The 19,098-nt window shown below is 45.2% G+C and overlaps 1 protein-coding gene and 1 pseudogene across 1 annotated transcript in view; one reads left to right on the plus strand and one right to left on the minus strand.

The window, feature by feature from the left end:
- Positions 1–19,098, plus strand: part of Ryr1 (ryanodine receptor 1) — a 123,215-nt gene that overhangs the window by 79,754 nt on the left and 24,363 nt on the right. Inside the window, exons 85-89 of the mRNA XM_010632870.3 lie at positions 3,527–3,615; positions 3,702–3,830; positions 3,915–4,019; positions 6,850–6,931; positions 11,423–11,610. Coding sequence (XP_010631172.1) covers positions 3,527–3,615; positions 3,702–3,830; positions 3,915–4,019; positions 6,850–6,931; positions 11,423–11,610 — 593 coding nt within the window. The remainder of the gene's footprint in view (positions 1–3,526; positions 3,616–3,701; positions 3,831–3,914; positions 4,020–6,849; positions 6,932–11,422; positions 11,611–19,098) is intronic.
- LOC117286864 lies at positions 9,202–10,177 on the minus strand (annotated as a pseudogene).

Raw genomic sequence — 19,098 nt, forward strand, 5'->3', positions numbered from 1 at the left:
CCCTTTTTTAATTTTTATTTTGAAGCTGGGTCTCACTAAGTCGCTAAATTGCCCAGGCTTGGCTTGAATTTGTGATCGTCCTGCCTCAGCCTGCCAGAGGGCTGGGATTAGAGTATACCACCAAGTTCATCGATCTATGACTTTTAAAAGATGAGAATGTTCTTATCTTATGGGTTAGATTTCTCTCTCCCAACACATTTTCAGTCCATTCCCCTACCTAAATCTGTAGGTTCACTAACCAGTCCAATCAAATAAATATTTAAAATATCTTTCTAATCTCAGACATCTTGTATGCTGTGAGTGTTCACTGCCTTTGAAAGAGCAAAAGGTTTGTCCCTTGCTTATTTGCACATGTCTGTGACAGTGTTCTCAGTGTGAATTCTTTGCAGTAGTTTATATCTAACCATTCATGCATATAACTCAATCAAAGTCAGCACAATCTAATTTAGCATTTAAATTAACACAAACTAAAGGAGTTAGAAAAAAGAGTCAGAAAAAAAAAAAAGCTGGGGGTTTAGCTCAGTGGTGCTGCTGCCTGACTCACAAGTGCAAGGTCCCGAGTTCAATCCCTGGTACAAAAAAACAAAAAAGAGTCAATGAGAAAGCCTGTGCATTTGCTCATAAAATCTTGATTTGCTGATAAAATCATAAATCTTAATTATTTGAGCATGTGTGTCATCTACGACATGAGACCACACAAAGGCTTTTGGCAAGCCGGCCTGCTGCAGTGACCGTGAGGTGTCTGCAGAGGGCGAGGAGGAAGGAAAAACATTCAAGTGAGGGAAACGTCCAAGCCTGTGAAAGCTGTCTTGCACAGTATGACCTCCTGTAAACATTCACAGAGCTCAAATGATGCCCATTTTTGTTGCCTTGATAATTAGATGCATGGGTCATTTGTGCATCCACAGTGGTACGGCACTATACTTCTTATTTGTTTGTTTTGTTTTTGGTACCAGGGATGGAACTCAGGTCCTTGTGCTTACGAGGCAGGTGCTGGAACCACTGAGCTAAATCCCCAGCCCTGGTACTGAAGTTCTTAAACGTGCCTTGTTAAATCAGAATCACCTGGGGTCTCGTTACACTGTGGATTTCTGAATGCTGCCTCTGAATTTCTGACTTGGGCATTTTGGGGGGAGCTCGGGAACTCACAGTTCTAACACATTTCCAGATGTGATGCTGCAGGTCCGGGGACCCCACTTTGAGAATCAGGGCTCTGAACTGCAACTCTCGCTGACTCTAAGAACAGACAATGCTGTGGCCAGCGCTGTAGCTCAGTGGCAGGGCACCTGCCTAGCATGGAACCCTAAAAAATATGTATTTATTTTTGGTGCTGAAGATGGGACCCTAACTCAAAAGTCAAAAAGCTAGTGTTTATCGAGCATTTACACAGCATATGTTGTGCAACACAAAACTCTTTGCTAAAGCATTGAAACCTCACAGCACCTCCATAACATAAGGGTCTATTGTGACCCTCATCTACTTAGAGGCACCGAGGCATAGTCTATGCCACAGAGAGAGGTTCAATAATTTATCTGAAGTCACACAGGAATTTGTACAGCCGACTCCTACTTACCTTTCAGACCTTGGCCCTCTGAGAGGTCCCTTCCTCCAGGGGTGCTTCCCTGACCACCCCAGCTTCATCAGCCTTCTTTGGGCTTTCCCGTCTCTAACCATTCTGCCCAATATCCCCCCACGACCGCACCCACAAAGAATGTTTGTTATCACCATTATTCTAGGACTTCCTGTGCACCGAATGACCCCCAAGCACCCACCATTCCAGTTAGCAACTTTCTGCCACAGAACGATGTTCTTCAAATAGTGGAAACCAAGCCACTCGAGGTTTGAGAATCAGTTTAAAGCAGAGGCTCCCATCCGAAGTCCGCAGGGCAGGAGCATTAGAAGATCCTGTTGCCCAGGTTTCACCTCCAGATTCCAGTTTAACTGGTGTGGGCCTGGATATCGGGGATAGCTAAAAGCCTCCCTGTAATTATGACGTGTAGCCAAGGTTGAGGACCACAGAGTTAGTGAGCTGTAATCGGAATACTTTCATACTTACTAGTGCAGGAGAGGGAAAAAAAGCCCAAAATGCTTTGCACAGAGAAAGAGTTTGTGCGACTTCTGTTTCAAGCTTACGCGGTTATAATTTCAGATTGAGCACATGTACTGGGCCTCAGGGTAAAATGTTTTCTCTGCTGTAGATAATAGCCAAAAAAGACTTTAAAATTCCTGTACAAAGAATATAAACTTACAGAAGGATATAAAGAATATGTAAGAATGTGAACTCCATAAGAACGTATGCAAGGGTAGGAACTCTGATGCTATATCCTCACCTAGAATTGTACTTGACACATAATAAATACTCAATAAATTCACTGTGTTGGGCCTGGGATTTTGCTCAGTGGCACCGCGCCTGCCTTACAAGTGCAAGGTCCTGAGTTCAATCCCCAGTATCCCTCCAAAAAAATTAAAATAAATAAATTAATTGTGCCAAAGAATAAATGAAAACCTTCACTTCCTGTTAGCATTTAGGTATACTCAATCGAAAATATGTTGAATAAATGGTCAGTCCTTGTCTTCCTGTTTTTTACAAGATGCTCAATAAATACTGTTGTAGAAATCAGTGAATAAATGACCATGCTTTCATTTTCTACAGCCTGCAGTCAGTCTTTAATAAAGATTTTTGGAAATAAATGGAGGATTTAATCTCTAAGTCCCCCTGCTTTTGTAATAGGCACTGAGTAAATATGTGTTAGGAAAAAATGAAAGAATAAATAACCGACCCTCCATTATATCTGATACATAGTATGCCCTCAATAATAGTTTATTTTATTGGCATTCCTGAGGATTGAACTCAGGACCTTTGGACTGAGTTACATCTCCAGCCCTTTATTTTTTTATTTCAAGATGGAGTCTTACTAAGTTATTAAGTTGCCAGGTGGGACTCAAACTTGCCATCCTCTCCTCAGCCTCCCACAGTGCTGTGATTACCTGCATGTAGTGTTTTGTTTTTGTTTTTGTTCTTTGGTTTTTTGAGACAGGGTCTCACTGTGTAGTTGAGACTGACCTGGAACTCACTATGTAGCCCAGGCTGGTCTCGAACTCACAGTGATCCTCCTGCCTCAGCCTCCTGAGTGCTGGGATTACAGGCGTGAGCCACCACATCCAGCTCAGGCATGTAGTGTTTTTAGGTAAATAGTCCTCCATACCGCCCTCCTGAGTGCTGGGATTACAGGCGTGAGCCACCACATCCAGCTCAGGCATGTAGTGTTTTTAGGTAAATAGTCCTCCATCTTCTTCTGACAACAGTAAGTACTTGGTAAATATTTATTAAATTAATTATTATACACCTTCTGACATACAGTAGTCACTCAATAAATACTCATTGCATAAATGAATGAATGAGCCTAGCAAGCGTGAGGCCCTTAGTTTGATTCCTGACACTAAAAAGGAAAAAAAATAATGAGCCACTGCTCCCCCCCCACACATGTTAGGTACTCAATGAATTAATGGCTTTTAATTTCCTTAGATTTCCAAAACTATCTAAGGACACAGACAGGAAACACGACCACTATTAACATCATCATCTGCACAGTGGACTACCTCCTGCGGCTGCAGGTGAGGATGTGAGGCCACGCACGTGCCTGAGCCATGGGGGCTGTGGGACCCCAGCTCCGCCGCTCATGCCCTGCCCCACCCCCCAGGAATCCATCAGCGACTTCTACTGGTACTACTCGGGCAAGGATGTCATTGAGGAGCAAGGCAAGAGGAACTTCTCCAAGGCCATGTCGGTGGCTAAACAGGTGTTCAACAGCCTCACTGAGTACATACAGGTAGGGCCGGCCTGGGGAGAGGCGGCAGGGCAGGGGAGTCCAGCGTGCAGATGGGGCCGGGCTCACACAGCGCTCTGCCCCCAGGGCCCCTGCACCGGGAACCAGCAGAGCCTGGCACACAGCCGCCTCTGGGACGCTGTCGTGGGATTCCTGCACGTGTTTGCCCACATGATGATGAAGCTCGCTCAGGTTTGGGCCTCTTTGTCCTTCATCCGCCTGCTTCCAGGCATCTCCCAACTGCCCAGTTTCTAAGTCTTCTGCCACTGGTCAGTTTCTCACCCCAGTGCTCCCGGCATGTTCCAGACTGGTTCCCCCACGCCCCGGGGCCAAATCCATCTTCCTTCTGGATTGGCTGTCGGTGTAACCCCGCCGGCCCTTCTGCCCCCAGTCAGCTGGTTTCCCACTTACATTTGATGGTCTGGACCCCGCCCCTTCTGAACAGAGCTTCTCTATGATTGGTTGGCGTTATTTTATCTCTAATGAGTTCATCTCAGAATCACACCTAAGGATGGGATGGGCGCAGGTTTCTAGATCAGGGCCGGAGCTGAATAAGTGTTGCTTCTTTATCCTGCCTGCGGCAGATGACTCCCATGCCGGACGTCCATGATGTAAGGTCCCTGCACAGCCTCAAACCTCATCTCTAGAATCCTTATGTTTCCCTTTTCCCCACCACCCTGGCACCTTTGCAACCTTACCTGCTTTGAGAACACTTCATTTGCTCTGCTTCGGTCTGGTAAACATATTCAAAGCTGCCATACACAGTTGGGTAGGTGGAACATTGCATAAAGGCATAGCATATAAAGATATAGACATCCTAGGTAATATATATCTAGAGAGAGAGAGAGATAGATATAGATGTATATATTAGTGGGTGTGTTTCAGTAATTTACCAGCAGATGGCAGTAAAGCATTCCATACGTGTATTATCATTTCCCAGCAGACGCAGTCTGGAGGAAAGGGATCCTTTTTCTAATCTGATGTTATCTGACTTTTTGAAGAGCTGAACTGAGAACTCAATTCAGTGTCAGTGCAGTTGAAGTTGCGATGTTGATGTAATCTTAAAATGCTAGTGGAAATAGACTTCCAAATCCTTCCGCGTTACTTGATCAGCCACGGGCCAGGTCTAGGTTGCAAGGAATAGAAATCCAATGCAAAGTGGAGACGTAAGGGAGGAAAAAGAATTTATCAGGAGCCGGGTGTGGTGGCACACACCTGTAATCCCACCACTCAGGAGGCTGAGGCAGGAGGGAGTTCAAGGCCAGCCTGGGCTACATAATGAGTTCAGGGCCAACCTGAACTACAAAAGGAGACCTTGCTTCAAAAACTAAACAAACAAACAAAAAAGAATTTATCAGTTTACATTAGAGATCCAGGGCTTAGAGTAATGTCAGCAGAAATGTGTCTTCTTTTTGCTTCCTTCTCAAGCAGGCTTTTCTCACCACCTGGGAAAAAACATGCCCCTGGCCTCCATTCACCCCGCTGACAGGTTCAGAAGGAAGAAAACACCTCTTTCCTGAGGTTTTCTCTGATTGGACTACTGGGTCGCATGAACCAATCATTGTACCCAGAGGAAAGAAAGCTGTGATTGGCCAGACCTTGTCACATACCCACCCCTAGAACCAGGATGTGGGACTACCCCCAAGGGCTCTAAGAGTGGGAGTGGGGACTCCCACTTTAAAGTTCAGATGTTGGCGGGCAGCGGTGGTGTATGCTTGTGATCCTAGCACTCAGGAGGCTGAGGCAGGAGGATCGCCATGAGTTTGAGGTTAGCCTGGACTACATAGTGAGTTCAAGGCTAGCCTGAACTACAAAGCAAGATCCTGTCTCAAAAAATAAAATAAAAAGAACAGGCATTAGAGGAGAGGGGACTAGATCATAAGCAGGCACAAACTCCAGAGTCTTCAGATCTTGGAATGTTGGAATCTTAGAAAATGGCTTTGAGCAGGGTGCAGTGGTGAACGCCTGTCATCCCAGATACTTGAGAAGCTGAGGCAGGAGGATTGTGAGGTCAAGGAGAGCCTGGACAAGTTAGTAAGACTGTCTCAAAATTTAAAAATGAAAAGGGCTGAGGATGTAACTCAGCACCCGCCTGGGTTTAATCCCCCATACTGCAAACCAACAAAGTGCAAAATTTAGAAATTGGAAATGTGTTATTCTTAGAATCAGCAATTCCGGGAACTAGCCTGAGGTGGAAGGAACTTTACATCCCATTGATCTAGTCTCCTTCCCGGCCCTCTCCACTTCATTAGGTGGATGGAACCTTATGAAACTGCCACTCTGTGGGTCAAAAATGGTCATATATTGTTGAGCATGGTGGCCCATATCTGTAATCCCAGCACAACAGAGGCTGAGGCAGGAGAATAGTAAGTCAGAGACTACCCTGGGCTACTTAGTGAGACTTGTCTCAAAAAAAGAAAAAATCCACCGCCAATTTTATAGGATTTAACCCAATAAGCCGTAAGGTGGAACTTTGTGTTGGAGGTTTCTGTGCGTCCTACATGAGACACTATGGCAGTGGACATAGTGTGCCACCGTATATATTCCCCCCAATGCCTTACCAGAGAGCGTAAGACCATCTCCTCAGCCTTCCTCCTGAGCTCAGAGTCTCACTTTGCCCATCACGCGCCTTATTCTGTATACATGTGTCCAGCGCCCACCATAGGCCAGGCCCAGTGCTGGACTCTCACACTGTTATCCGTCCCTGTCTGCCTCTGCCTCTCTCTGCTCTGAATGTCTGCTTGCCAGGCCTCCCAGTCCTCCTTGTCTGCCAGCCCCCTGTGCTCGCATCACCTGCTGGGCCAGCTACCCGCTAAGTGCCCACCCCACCCCCACAATCTTGTCTCTCTGCCCCCTCCCCTGCTTCCGAGGAAAATGTCTGGACTCGGGTCCCCTCGGAGGTAAGAACGGAGCAAAAGGGGGTCTTCGGCCCCACTGCGAAGATGAGGAGGCCAAGCGGCTGGAGGTGGGGGAGGCCTCTGCAGAAACAGAGCCTCACACAGCCTCGGTGTGGGATCCCTAGGACTCGAGCCAGATCGAGCTGTTGAAGGAGCTGCTGGATCTGCAGAAGGACATGGTGGTGATGCTGCTGTCCTTACTAGAAGGTAAACACATGGGGGTGGAGGTGGGGGTGGTACAAAGGTTTGGGTCAGTTGCGGAGTGGCTCTGAGACCCGGGAGACCCTGACTCTCAGCCCCATCTGACGTCAGGCCAGGGTCTGTGAGCTGATGAAAGCTTTGCAGTAACAAGTTCGGCGAACACTTACCATGGGCTAGGACCTGGCTGTGGGAATATTAAATTATTGATTGCCCAGAGAAATCTTAATAGTATGGGTGCCCTGGATAGTTTTCTTTATCTATATACTTAATATTTATTTTAATAAATATTTTAATTTAATAATTAAATAAATAATTTAATAAACTTTAATGATTTTGATGTAATGTATATTAATATTTATTAACTGTATCAGTTAGCTTTTGCTGCATAACAAATATCCCTAAGACTTAGCCAGTTGAAACCATTTTCTTCACAAATTAATCAAACTTAGGAAACATTAATTTTATTTGGCGGGGTACTGAGGATCAAACTCAGGACCTTGTGCTTGCAAGGTAGGGATGGTGCCACTGAGCTAAATCCCTGGCCCCCCAAAATACTTTTACTTATTTGTGTTTTGTTTTGTTTTGTTTTTTGAGACAGGGCCTCACTATGTAGTTGAAACTGACTTGGACCTCACTATGTAGCCCAGGCTGGTCTCGAACTCACAGCGATCCTCCTGCCTCAGCCTCCCAAGTGCTGGGATTTCAGGCATCCGCCACCACACCTGACTCAAAATAATTTTAATGCAGAAGTTCTTTTTAGAGGTTCATAGAGTACCTTCATTCTTTCATGTATAGCCGCATGTGTGAGTAGATGGTGATTCCTTTCATGAAAACCCCTACTGATGGACATTCAAGTGGTCTTTTACATTTTCTTTTATATTTAGGTCTTTATGAGTTGAGGTGGATTTTCATGTTTAAATACTGAAACAACTAAAATCATATTAATATTACACTCATTACTTCTAAATGATTAGAATAGAAAGCCGTATTTAACATTCAGAATGTAGAAACATCTCAGAGAAACAATGTGATACTTAGTGTGCTTATGTTTTTTTGTTGTTGTTGTTTTGGGGTTTTTTTTTTCTTCTTTTTTTTTTTTGGTACCAGGGATTGAACTCGGGTCCTTGTGCTTGCAAGGCAGGCCACTGAACTGCTGAGCTAAATCCCCGGCCCAGTGTGCTTATGTTTGAGGTATTATTTGTGTAACTGTCACAACCATAGAAAACTTTGGTTCTTGAACATGATGTGCATTAACTGAAGTTGAGAATTCCATATTACAGTTTAGTTCAGTGTGGTGATAGTTACACAAAGAGATGTAAACTCTATTACTAGAATATGAAAAGGTAGAATACGTACTAATTGTGTGGTACCAACACAAATGTCAATTTTTTTAAAAAGACCAACAGAGCTGGGGATTTAGCTCAGTGGTGCCGCCACCTGCCGCCCAAGTGCAAGGTCCCAAGTTCGATCTCCGGTACCAAAAAAAAAAAAAAAAAGTCCAACAAGTGCAGAAGCACAGTAACAAAAATATCATTAGCATCATATTATGTTTTCATTATTCATTCTCTTTTCTATAAATACAGTGGCTAATTCTAATCATTTATCCTAATTTAATTTCCCTACAAATAAATTTGCTGATACTGAGTCCTGCATTCAAACACATTACCATCATCATCTGAATATATTATTAATGAAAAGTCATCAAAGCTTTCAAGGCTATTAATGGTTTCATGCAACTGAAAAACTCTGATTTTGACCAGGGATAGTGGTGCACACATGTAATCCCAGTACTTGGAGGCTGAGGCAGGAGGATAATCCTGAGTTCAAGGCCAACCTGAACTATATAGTGAGACCCCCATCTCCCTGCCAAAAAAAAATCTAGGGCCGGTGATTTAGCTCAGTGGTCCCGCTGCCTGCCTCGAAAGTGCAAGGTCCTGAGTTTGATCCCCAGTACCAAAAAGAAAGAAAGAAAGAAAAAGAAAGAATGAAAGAAAATCTAATTTTGGAAGTAACTGGTTAGTGAGTTTTTCCTTTTATTATAGCCATCATATACTAATATTATTAATCTAAAAATGCGGTATTTAACATGCTTAAAGATTTCCAAAGAGCTGGAATTTACACTTTATAATATACCTGAACCATCCAATCCTTTGACAGTGTTATTACTGTAAACCCCGTGTGTGGTATTAGAAATAGAAACGATCGGCCAGTCACAGTGCCTTCCTCTAAACTGAATTCTAAATTTTCTGGTGGCTGCCACCGTAGTAACAAAGTGATTATCTTGACACAGTCTTCTTTCCGTGGAGTTCAGGGCGGCCCACGCCCGAAACTTTCTCACTGTCTGTTCCCGAGCGAGCCTGCAGTTCCCAGTGCTCTCTAGGACTCCAGCACGTTCCTTTGAAAGTCTCTGACAGCATCGTCATCGCATCGTTTTGTGCCTTTACAGGGTCATCGAAAGTCTTCTTCCTTTCGGTTTTCAGTTTTTCCTGGCCTTCTACTAGGGTTGGTTTTGTTTTCCACTTCCAAAGCACATTCTTCTTCTGGCCATGGATGTTTCAAGGTCTGCTTTAGTTTTTCATTCTCCTTCATGAGTTTTGTTTTGTTTTTTGGGGTTTTGGTTTTTTGGTACCGGGGATCGAACTCAAGACCTTGCGCTTGTGAGGCAGGCGGTGGCATCACTGAGCTAAATCCCCAGCCCATGAATTTTTTTATTTTGGGGGCAGGCTAATTAGTATGCTCTGCTTGAGTGTTAAGCACTCCTCTGTGTGACCATGCTTTTGCCAGCTGAGTAGTAAGCGTAATCAGATGTCTCAATGCTAGCCAAAAAAATAATGAAAATCCAGAAAGGTAGAGATTTTTTTGGAGACAAAGTCTGATCCCTATGAGTTCCTCAGCACTACTCTGCTGGATGAGGTTCTCTGAAGGGAAAAAAAACTGGGAGTTTTTCCTCCTCTCACGGCATCTAGAAATAGAACATACAATAGGGCTATGACTGTTAGAAAAGCCTGTTCCAAAAGGTTGTGGTTTTGTCCCAGACATTGGATGTCAAAACCTTTGAGGAGGAATAAAGGTACACAGAGAGTAAAAGGAGTCCTGTCTCAGTGTACAGAAAGGCTGCAGCTACCACTCACAAGACTGTCGTTCTTGGGCTGGGGATTTAGCTCCGTGGTTCCACTGCCCGCTTCACAAGTGCAAGGTCTGGAGTTTGATCCCTAGTACCAAAAAGGCGGGGGGGATATGTCATACTTGCATCTTCCTTGCGCCTAAACAGAGGAACATTTATTTTGCTTTACTCCTTTGGAAGGAGACAAGATCAGCAGCCTCAAGTGCTTGAAAAAAAATGTTAGTATATCTAAAATGTACCAATAAAGTTAACAAAAGATTTTTTTTGCTGTTATGAACAAGTTGCCACAAGTAATCCTCTTCTGGCTTTTTGGTTTTTCAAAGTTTTTAGTATCTAGTCATTAACTTCAAAACTCAGAAGATTGATTTTATTTGTTTGTTTATTGTACTGAGAATTGAACCCAGGCTCTTCACACTGATGTACATCCCCAACTAACCCTTTTTTTTTTTACTTTTTATTTTGAGGCAGGGTTGCCTGGATGGGGCATGAGCTTTTGATCCTCTTGCTCCACCTCCCAGCATGCTTGGGTTATAACCTTGCACTACTCTTGCAGCATTTATGTAAATTTGAAATTGTATTAAAATGGAAAGATACTAAAGGAGCTGGAGCCAGTCCACCACCACGCTGCTGTCTTCCCTCCAGCTCGCCTCCCTGGCTAGGACCTTCCTGGCCTCAGACTAGCACAGGGTTCGGATGTGTGCATCTGAGGTCGTGTGACTCTGGGTTCAAATCTTCCCCCACCCCATTACTGACTTCATAAGCTGAATGTGAGATTTTTCTCTGGGTCTCAGTTTCCTCATCTGTAAAGACAGATACTTATATGCTTTCCTTGCAAAGTTTTTGTAGGATCATGCCAGGGCAGGGCTGCTATTTATTCGTTTTTCTCTTCTTTCATTTTGTTTTGTTTTTTTTTAATGGCACTGAGGATTGAAGTGAGGGCCACTCTACCACTGAGCCACATCCTAGCTGTTTTTATTTTTTAATTTTGACACAGGGACTCACTAAGTTGTCCAGGCAGGACTTGACCTTGTAATCCTCCGGCCTCAGTCTCCCACAGCTCTGGGATTCAGACGTGTGTCCCCGTGCCCAGCTTATCACCACTGTCTTTATCGATGATTTCCCCCAGCTAGTGAGAGAGTTGCACAAAGGCAGAACGCAGCAGGCTGGCAAACAGTGCTGTCAGAGATCCCACAGCCGCCCTCTACAGAGAGGCTTGAGAGCTGGCCAGGGACGCATCCATCTGCAGGGTGGGGCCTGGGGAGCCATGGGCGGCTTTGGAGCTGGAAAGAGAGAGCTACCATCCTAGAAGGGGTCCAGGCAGGGGGCTCTGCTGGGCAACACAACGGGGCTGCACTGACCTGGGCCTCCTGCAGGGAATGTGGTGAACGGCACGATTGCCCGGCAGATGGTGGACATGCTCGTGGAATCCTCGTCCAACGTGGAAATGATCCTCAAGTTCTTCGACATGTTCCTGAAGCTCAAGGACATTGTGGGCTCCGAGGCCTTCCAGGACTACGTCACCGACCCCCGTGGCCTCATCTCCAAGAAAGACTTCCAGAAGGTGGGTATGGGCCGCGGCGATGGGGCCTAGGACCCAGGTGGGCTCGCGAGTGCCCGCTGTGCCCTCGCTGGCTGCCTACCTTGGGCAGGAGACTTTTATGGGCTTCATCTGGAAAATGGGGATAAAACAGTGCTAGGGGTTGTTTAGAGGGTGAAATGCGTTAACCCAAGAACTGCTGTTATTATTATCATTACTCACAGCTGTAACATCATCACCATCATCCAGCTGATCAACATTTACTGGGTTTCTTCTCTGTGCTGAGCTCTAGCCTGACCCCTGGGCCCAGCAATGATCAAGACACACACAGCCCTGTCTTCCTGGGGCTTAGAATCTAACTGAATTTAGCTGAACTCAATTTTCATTTGTTGAAGAAAGTTTTTCTTTGCCAAAGAGCCAACCCAGGACCAGGGATGGTGTCCAGGGATTGTGTCTCTTTTCCCCCTCCAGCCATCACTGACTGGGCCATCGGGAGTGGCTTGGGGAGAAGGGACCGAACCAGCTTCTTCCAGCAGCTGGGCCCTCCTCTGCCGTTTCCCGTCCCAGCTCTCCCATCCAGCCTAATGCATCTGGGAAGTCTCAGGGTTCTGCGCTCCAGGTCCTCTAGGGAGTAGGGTAGGAAGGTAACAAAGACTCCTCATAGCACTGCGGTAGGAAGGCAGATTGTGCACTCAAGAGATGTTAGCTAGCAGATGCTCCTGCAATCTTGGGACTAAGGGAGGCTGAGACAGGAAGATTGCAAATTGGAGCCCATCTTGGTCAACCTAGTGACTTACTGAGCTTCGGTCTCAAAATAAAAAAAGTGGAAGGGCTGGGGAGGTAGCTCAGTAGTACAGCACCTGGAGAGAGAGCATGCCAGAGGGGTGTTAGCTACTACTATTATTTTTATTACTGTTTTTACCATTACCCTGCCAGGTATTTGTTGGTTTGCAGTAGAGCACTGGTGCCTGAACCCAGGGCCCGGTGCGTGCTGGTTGAGGGCTCCGTCTCTGAGCTCCACCCCAAGCCCTCATTCTTGCTGAGTCTCCCCCCAGTGGCCTCAAATCCGGGATGCACCTGCCTCAGTCTACAGAGTAGCTGGGATTAGCCACACCTGGCATCAGATCATTTTGGGGGGGTGATACGGAGCTGGCCCCCAGGGACCCAAATATGTGAAGCCTGCACTCTACCACCGCCCTCCACCCCTGCCAGATCGCTGCTAAAACGCTGGTTTTAACTTTGTATTTGGAAATACTTCTGGAACATAGGTCACAAAACCTGCGCACACCTTCTGAGTAACCCGCACCCTGGTTGCCTGACTCTCGCGTTTACTCCAGCGTGATTTCCATCACCTCTAAATATTTCAGTGTGTGTTTCCTGAGAACAAGTTCCTTCCCTTACATAACCTCAAAGCAATCACACAAATCAGGGAGCTAACAGCAACAGGATGCTGCTATCTAATCCTCACATCTTGTGCTTCTCGTTGAAGAGGTTTTTTTTTTTGGTCAGAATCCAACCCGGGGGCTGGGGATTGAGCTCAGTGGTTCCGGTGCCTGCCTTGCAAGCACAAGGACCTGAGCTCGATCCCCAGTACCAAAAAAAAAAGAATCCAACCCAGGACCACCCCGCTCCCCCTCCCAGCCCAGCCCCTCCAGCCTCTCAATGTCACTGCGTCTCAGTGGTAGAGCATTTGCCTAGTGTTCAGTAGGCTCTGGTTCTCATCCCTGCACCGAGAAAAGCAGAGAGAAAGAGACAGACAAACAGGCAGACACATTGCGCCACAGCTCTTTACTTTCATGAGGAAAAGCTAATATTTGTGATATTCTCCTCTGTTCTAGATCCTGCGTGGAAATGAATTAACTCATTCGATCTTTTGGGGAGGTTATTTTGTTTTTGAGACAGGGTCTCAATATGTAGTTCATAGTGCTTTCATAGCTTTGAACTCACTACATAGACCAGCCTGGCTTCAAACTTGTGGTGATCCTCCTGCCTCAGCCTCCTGAGTCCTGGGATCACAGCTGTGCACCACCACACCTAGCTAGCTTGTTCAGTCTTTTTTGTATTTGGTACCGGGGATCGAACTCAGGACCTTGAGGTTGCGAGGCAGGCTGCGGAACCACTGAGCTAAATCCCCAGCCCTAGCTTGTTCAATCTTGATACCTATATGGTAAGAACTGCTTTGAATTCACATTGTTAAATATGTGAAAACTGACGTGCTCAAGGTCACCCATAGCCAGGCATGGAGGCACAGGCCTGTAATTCCCAACACCCTGGAAGGGTGAAGCAGGAAGATCACAAGTTCAAGCCCAGCATGGGCAAGTTAGTGACTTAGGGAGGCCCTGTCTCAAAGTAATGAAAGGGTAGCTCAGATCAAAGGCTCTACGTTCAATCCCCAGTACCACAAAGAAAAAGCAAATGTCACCCAGCTACTAAGTGACAAAGCTGGAATCAGAACTCAGGCAGCGTACCCTGCCCTCCCCTGATTCCCCTGTGAGTCTGGTCTGATGGGTACTGCAGTTGGAGAGCACTTCCTGGGTCCAGGCCCTGGCTGGGAAGTCTGTGGAGAGGATCTCAGGGGCATGGCAGGGGCTGCAAGAGAAGCGGTGCCCAGTGTAGGAGCAGAAGCGTCACCTGACGTCACCTTAGCCGGGGCTCCCACATCACAGGGTTTGATGCTGTTACACAAAATGTTATCCCAGAGTTCCAGGCTGCAACCTGAAAACAGCCTTTGGTTTATTTTTTAATATCTATTTGCATGATTTTGACAACTGAAAAGTCTCACTTTCCCTTTTTTTCAGTCCACCTTTCCCCCACCTCTCCTACTATAAACCCTTCTAGTAGGTTAATTTTTGTTTATCACCATCATTTTTTTCATGTAGATACAAATATACTTTTTTCTCCTTTCTAGTATTATAGGTTGGGTACTATATCACTCATCTGTATTACTTAATAACATATTCCGGAGATATGCGCTTTCTCCTTTTTTTCGGGTGCCCAGTATTCCATTTTGTATGTCTGTCATGGTTTATAGCTGATCCTCTATTGATGGATGCTTGCTTTATTGTATGCACGGTGGTATTCGTTATAGTTGGTATTGCCAGGGGCCCATGTAGAACCTTCTTCAGAAACTTCCACTTTCTGGGGTTCTGCAATAATATGTGTACAAATGTATAATATCTCTGCTATATTCTGTACCCTTGTGCAGTGCACAATTTGCACGACCGTCCCCGGTAACCCTGACTACAATATGGGCTGTAATAATATAACACCAGAAGTGGGACTGGTGGGTAAAGATAAAATAGTGCATTTGTCATTTACACAGATATTTCCCTCCATTTCCCCTTCCTTCAATAAGATGTGAAAGTGCCTGTTTCTCTACACCCTGGGCCACCAGATTACATTGTCAAGTCTTTGGATTTTTGCCATTCGGATAGGTAAAATTTGGCACTACAGTGTAGTAGTAGTGTTGTTGTTGTTGTTGTTGTTGTTGTTTTGGTTTTTGGAGACAGGGTCTCACTGTGTAGTTGAGACTGACCTGGAACTCACTATGTAGCCCAGGCTGGTCTTGAACTCACAGCGATCCTCCTGCCTCAGCCTCCCAAGTGCTAGGATTACAGGCATGCGACACCACACCCGGCACTACAGTGTAGTTTTAACTACCATTTCTCTTATTTTGAGGGTAGTTTCAGCATCTCCACGTGTTATTTCTTTTGCATTACTTGTTCTGTGGACTTCTATCCTTAGCTTGCTTATTTATTTATTTATTTATTTAGGTTTTCTTGAGACAGGGTCTATCTATGTAGTTCAAGCTAGCCTGGAACTCACTGCCTCAAACTTGTGGTGATCCTCCTGCCTCAGCCTTCTAGGTGCTGGGATTATAGGCATGAGCACTATGCCTGGCTCCTTGGCTTATTTCTTTTTTGTGGTACAGGGATCGAATTCAGGTCCTTGTGCTTGCGAGGCAAGCCACCGAACCGCTGAGCTTTTAAATCCCCAGCCTTCCTTGGCTTATTTCTATTGGAAAGTTGGTATTCTTCTTGATTTCTAGGAGTTTAACTTTGTTCATGCTAGGAATTGTACCTACTTTTCCTGGTTTTTGTTGTTTTGTTTTGTTTTTTGACACAGGGTTATGCTATGTAGTTCAGGCTGGCCTTGAACTTACAATGTACCACAACCTGGCCTCCAATTCATGGTGGTCCTTCTGCCTCAGCCTCCTGAGTGCTGGGATTATAGGCGTGCACCACCATGCCTGACTCTGGTTTATCATTTTGACATTTGAGTTTGGTGATACTTTGTGGTAATATTTTGGTCATGCAGAATACTTAATTTTTATAAAGTGAAATTTCACTTTATTCATTTTTATTTTATTTTTTGCAGTACTGGAGCCTGAACCCAGGGCCTTGTGCATGTCAGGCATGCACTTTGAGCTGCATCCCAGCCCTTTTTTTTTCCTGGCACTAGGAATCAAACTCAGAACCTTGCACTTGCCAAGCAGGTGCAGCACTTCTGAGCTAAAGCCCTGGTCCCCTCACCCCTTTTTAAACTTTGAAAAGGGTCTTGCAAAGTTGCCCAGGCTGGCCTTGAACTTGTGACCCTCCTGCCTCAGCCTCCCCAATAGCTAGGATTATAAGCACACACTGCTATACCTCGCTTTTAAAAATAAGCTAAAAATGAATTTTCAATTGTAATAATTAATAGGTAGTACTAACTAAACATGAATACATTCCTCCTGCCAAAAAATTGAGAGCTTGGGCTAAGGTTGAGATCACTTTGGTCCTCATCCTCATTCCTGCTCTCATGCGGGTCTCTCTGAAGGCTGGCACTGCTGTGAGGGGCTGGACTTCTCCAGATATTTTCTCTGCTTCTCATTCACATTAAAACTACAGCAGGGAGGGGGATTTAGCTCAGTGGGGCCACTGCCTGCCTCACAAGCACAAGGTCCCCAGTTTGACCCCCCCCTAAAAAAAAAAAAAACTACAGCAGTGCTAACTTCACCATTCTGCCTGGGTGATGGAGTTCTCGCCAGTGTACAGAGTGTGTCTCCATTGGCAAAGTCCTTCACAGAGCCGGAAACAGTCCTGCAGGTTACAGAGCCTTTCTAGGATCTCCGTGACAGAGCCCTGGCCCTGCATGTGTGAGCACCCGAGTTCAGTCCCCAGCTCCAAATGAAACAAAACTCAAAGCCGTATTTTAGGCAACTAATTTATTCCTGGTTAGTAAATACTCTTGAGGTTTTCTTGTTTTCTATCTGCAAATATTCTTCTATCTCTTAATTGGAAGACTTCTTTTTAAGAGCCGAGGATGTACTTGGTGGTAGAGCACTTGTCTAGCATGTGCAAGGTCCTCAGTCAACCCCCAGTACCAAAAAGAACACTTGTTTGTTTGTTTGCTGTGATACTGAGGTTAGAATTCAGGGCCTTCACACAGAGCTACATCCCCAGCCTTTTTTAAATTTGTCAGTTTTGTGACAGAGACTTGCTAATTCACTAAGTTGCCCAAATTGAGCTCAAACTTGTGATCCTCCTGCCTCAGCCCCCCAGGAGTGCTAGGATTATAAACCTGAGCCTCCATGCCCAGCTATGGCTTTTTTTTTTCAATAAAAGCAACTTCACCCTTGTTGCTTTTGTTACCTTTTGGCTGCTGTGAACTGTTTCTCCTCTGCAAGGCCTGTCTGCCATGCCACCCTGCCTTGGAGCCAGCTGATTGTGGACTGAAACCTCTACAAACTGTAATCCAAATAAACCCTTTCTCCTCTAACTTTAGGTGTCGGGCATTTTGCCTCAGCAACAAGAGAAAGGTAACTAACACACCCCCTGACTAATTCTGACTTAAATGGCTTGTCACGGAGTTTCCATCTGGGTAGGCCAGGAAGAGGACAAAGGACATACTTTGCTTATATGACAAATTTACATAGCCCCATCTAAAATGTACCCTCCCATTGAGATCAAGAAAAAAACAGGGCTGAAGTGGTGGAGCATGCTTGCAATCCCAGCACTCAGGAGGTTGAGGCAGGAGGATCGCTGCGAGTTCGAGGCCAGCCTCAACTGCATAGTGAGACCGTGTCTCAACCCCCACCCCAAAAGAACAGGAAGAAAAGCTCTTAATTTTTCCTAGGCAAAATATATTTCAGACTCAAAAAATTAATCACTTAAATGAGCTAAAAAAAGTCTACAAAAAATAAATAAATCATTTTCATTGAGCTGTACTTTATGTTCCATTAAAGTCATCCATGTAAAATGTACAATTCAGTGGTTTTTAGTGTATTTGCAGAATTGCACAGCCATCACTATTGTCTAATTTTAATCACTCCAAAAAAGAACCATCACACATCCTTTAGTGCCTACTTCCCGTTTCCCTGCTCCAGTCCCCGGGAGCCACTCTTTTCTTCTTCTTCTTCTTCTTCTTCTTCTTCTTCTTCTTCTTCTTCTTCTTCTTCTTCTTCTTCTTCTTCTTCTTCTTCTTCTTCTTCTTCTTCTTCTTCTTCTTCTTCTTCTTCTTCTTCTTCTTCTTCTTCTTCTTCTTCTTCTTCTTCTTCTTCTTCTTCTTCTTCTTCTTCTTCTTCTTCTTCTTCTTCTTCTTCTTCTTCTTCTTCTTCTTCTTCTTCTTCTTCTTCTTCTTCTTCTTCTTCTTCTTCTTCTTCTTCTTCTTCTTCTTCTTCTTCTTCTTCTTCTTCTTCTTCTTCTTCTTCTTCTTCTTCTTCTTCTTCTTCTTCTTCTTCTTCTTCTTCTTCTTCTTCTTCTTCTTCTTCTTCTTCTTCTTCTTCTTCTTCTTCTTCTTCTTCTTCTTCTTCTTCTTCTTCTTCTTCTTCTTCTTCTTCTTCTTCTTCTTCTTCTTCTTCTTCTTCTTCTTCTTCTTCTTCTTCTTCTTCTTCTTCTTCTTCTTCTTCTTCTTCTTCTTCTTCTTCTTCTTCTTCTTCTTCTTCTTCTTCTTCTTCTTCTTCTTCTTCTTCTTCTTCTTCTTCTTCTTCTTCTTCTTCTTCTCCTCCTTCCTTCCTTCCTCCTCCTCCTCCTCCTCCTCCTCCTCCTCCTCCTCCTTCTTCTTCTTCTTCTTCTCTCTTCCTCTTCTTCCTCTTCTTCCTCTTCCTCCTCCTCCTCCTCCTCCTTCTTCTTTCTTCTTCTTCCTTCTTCTTCTCCTTCCTCCTTCCTCCTTCCTCCTTCCTCCTTCCTCCTCCTCCCCCCCCTCCTTCACTTGCCACTGCGCTCTATCCCCAGCCCTCGCTCACCTGCTTTCTGCCTGTGAATTCGTCTGTTCTGGACACTTCATGTCTGCGCTGACACAGTACCTGTGGTCTTACGCGACTTTCCTTGTATTTGACAGACCACACAGGTGTTATCACACCTACCCCAAAGTGAAACAAGAACAAGAAGTATCCACAATTCTTTTTTGTTGTTGTTCTTTTGTTTTTCCTGGGCCCCTCGTCCCCACCCCTCCCGCTGGGGCACTCGCCAGCCCGCGGTCCGCGCTCCTCTGAGGGGACAGGAGGCGGCGGCTGCTGCGGCGGCAGCGGTGGTG

The sequence above is a fragment of the Fukomys damarensis genome, unplaced genomic scaffold (assembly GCF_012274545.1).
Source record: "Fukomys damarensis isolate Sample0158 unplaced genomic scaffold, DMR_v1.0_HiC HiC_scaffold_19, whole genome shotgun sequence".
Lineage (NCBI taxonomy): Eukaryota > Metazoa > Chordata > Mammalia > Rodentia > Bathyergidae > Fukomys > Fukomys damarensis.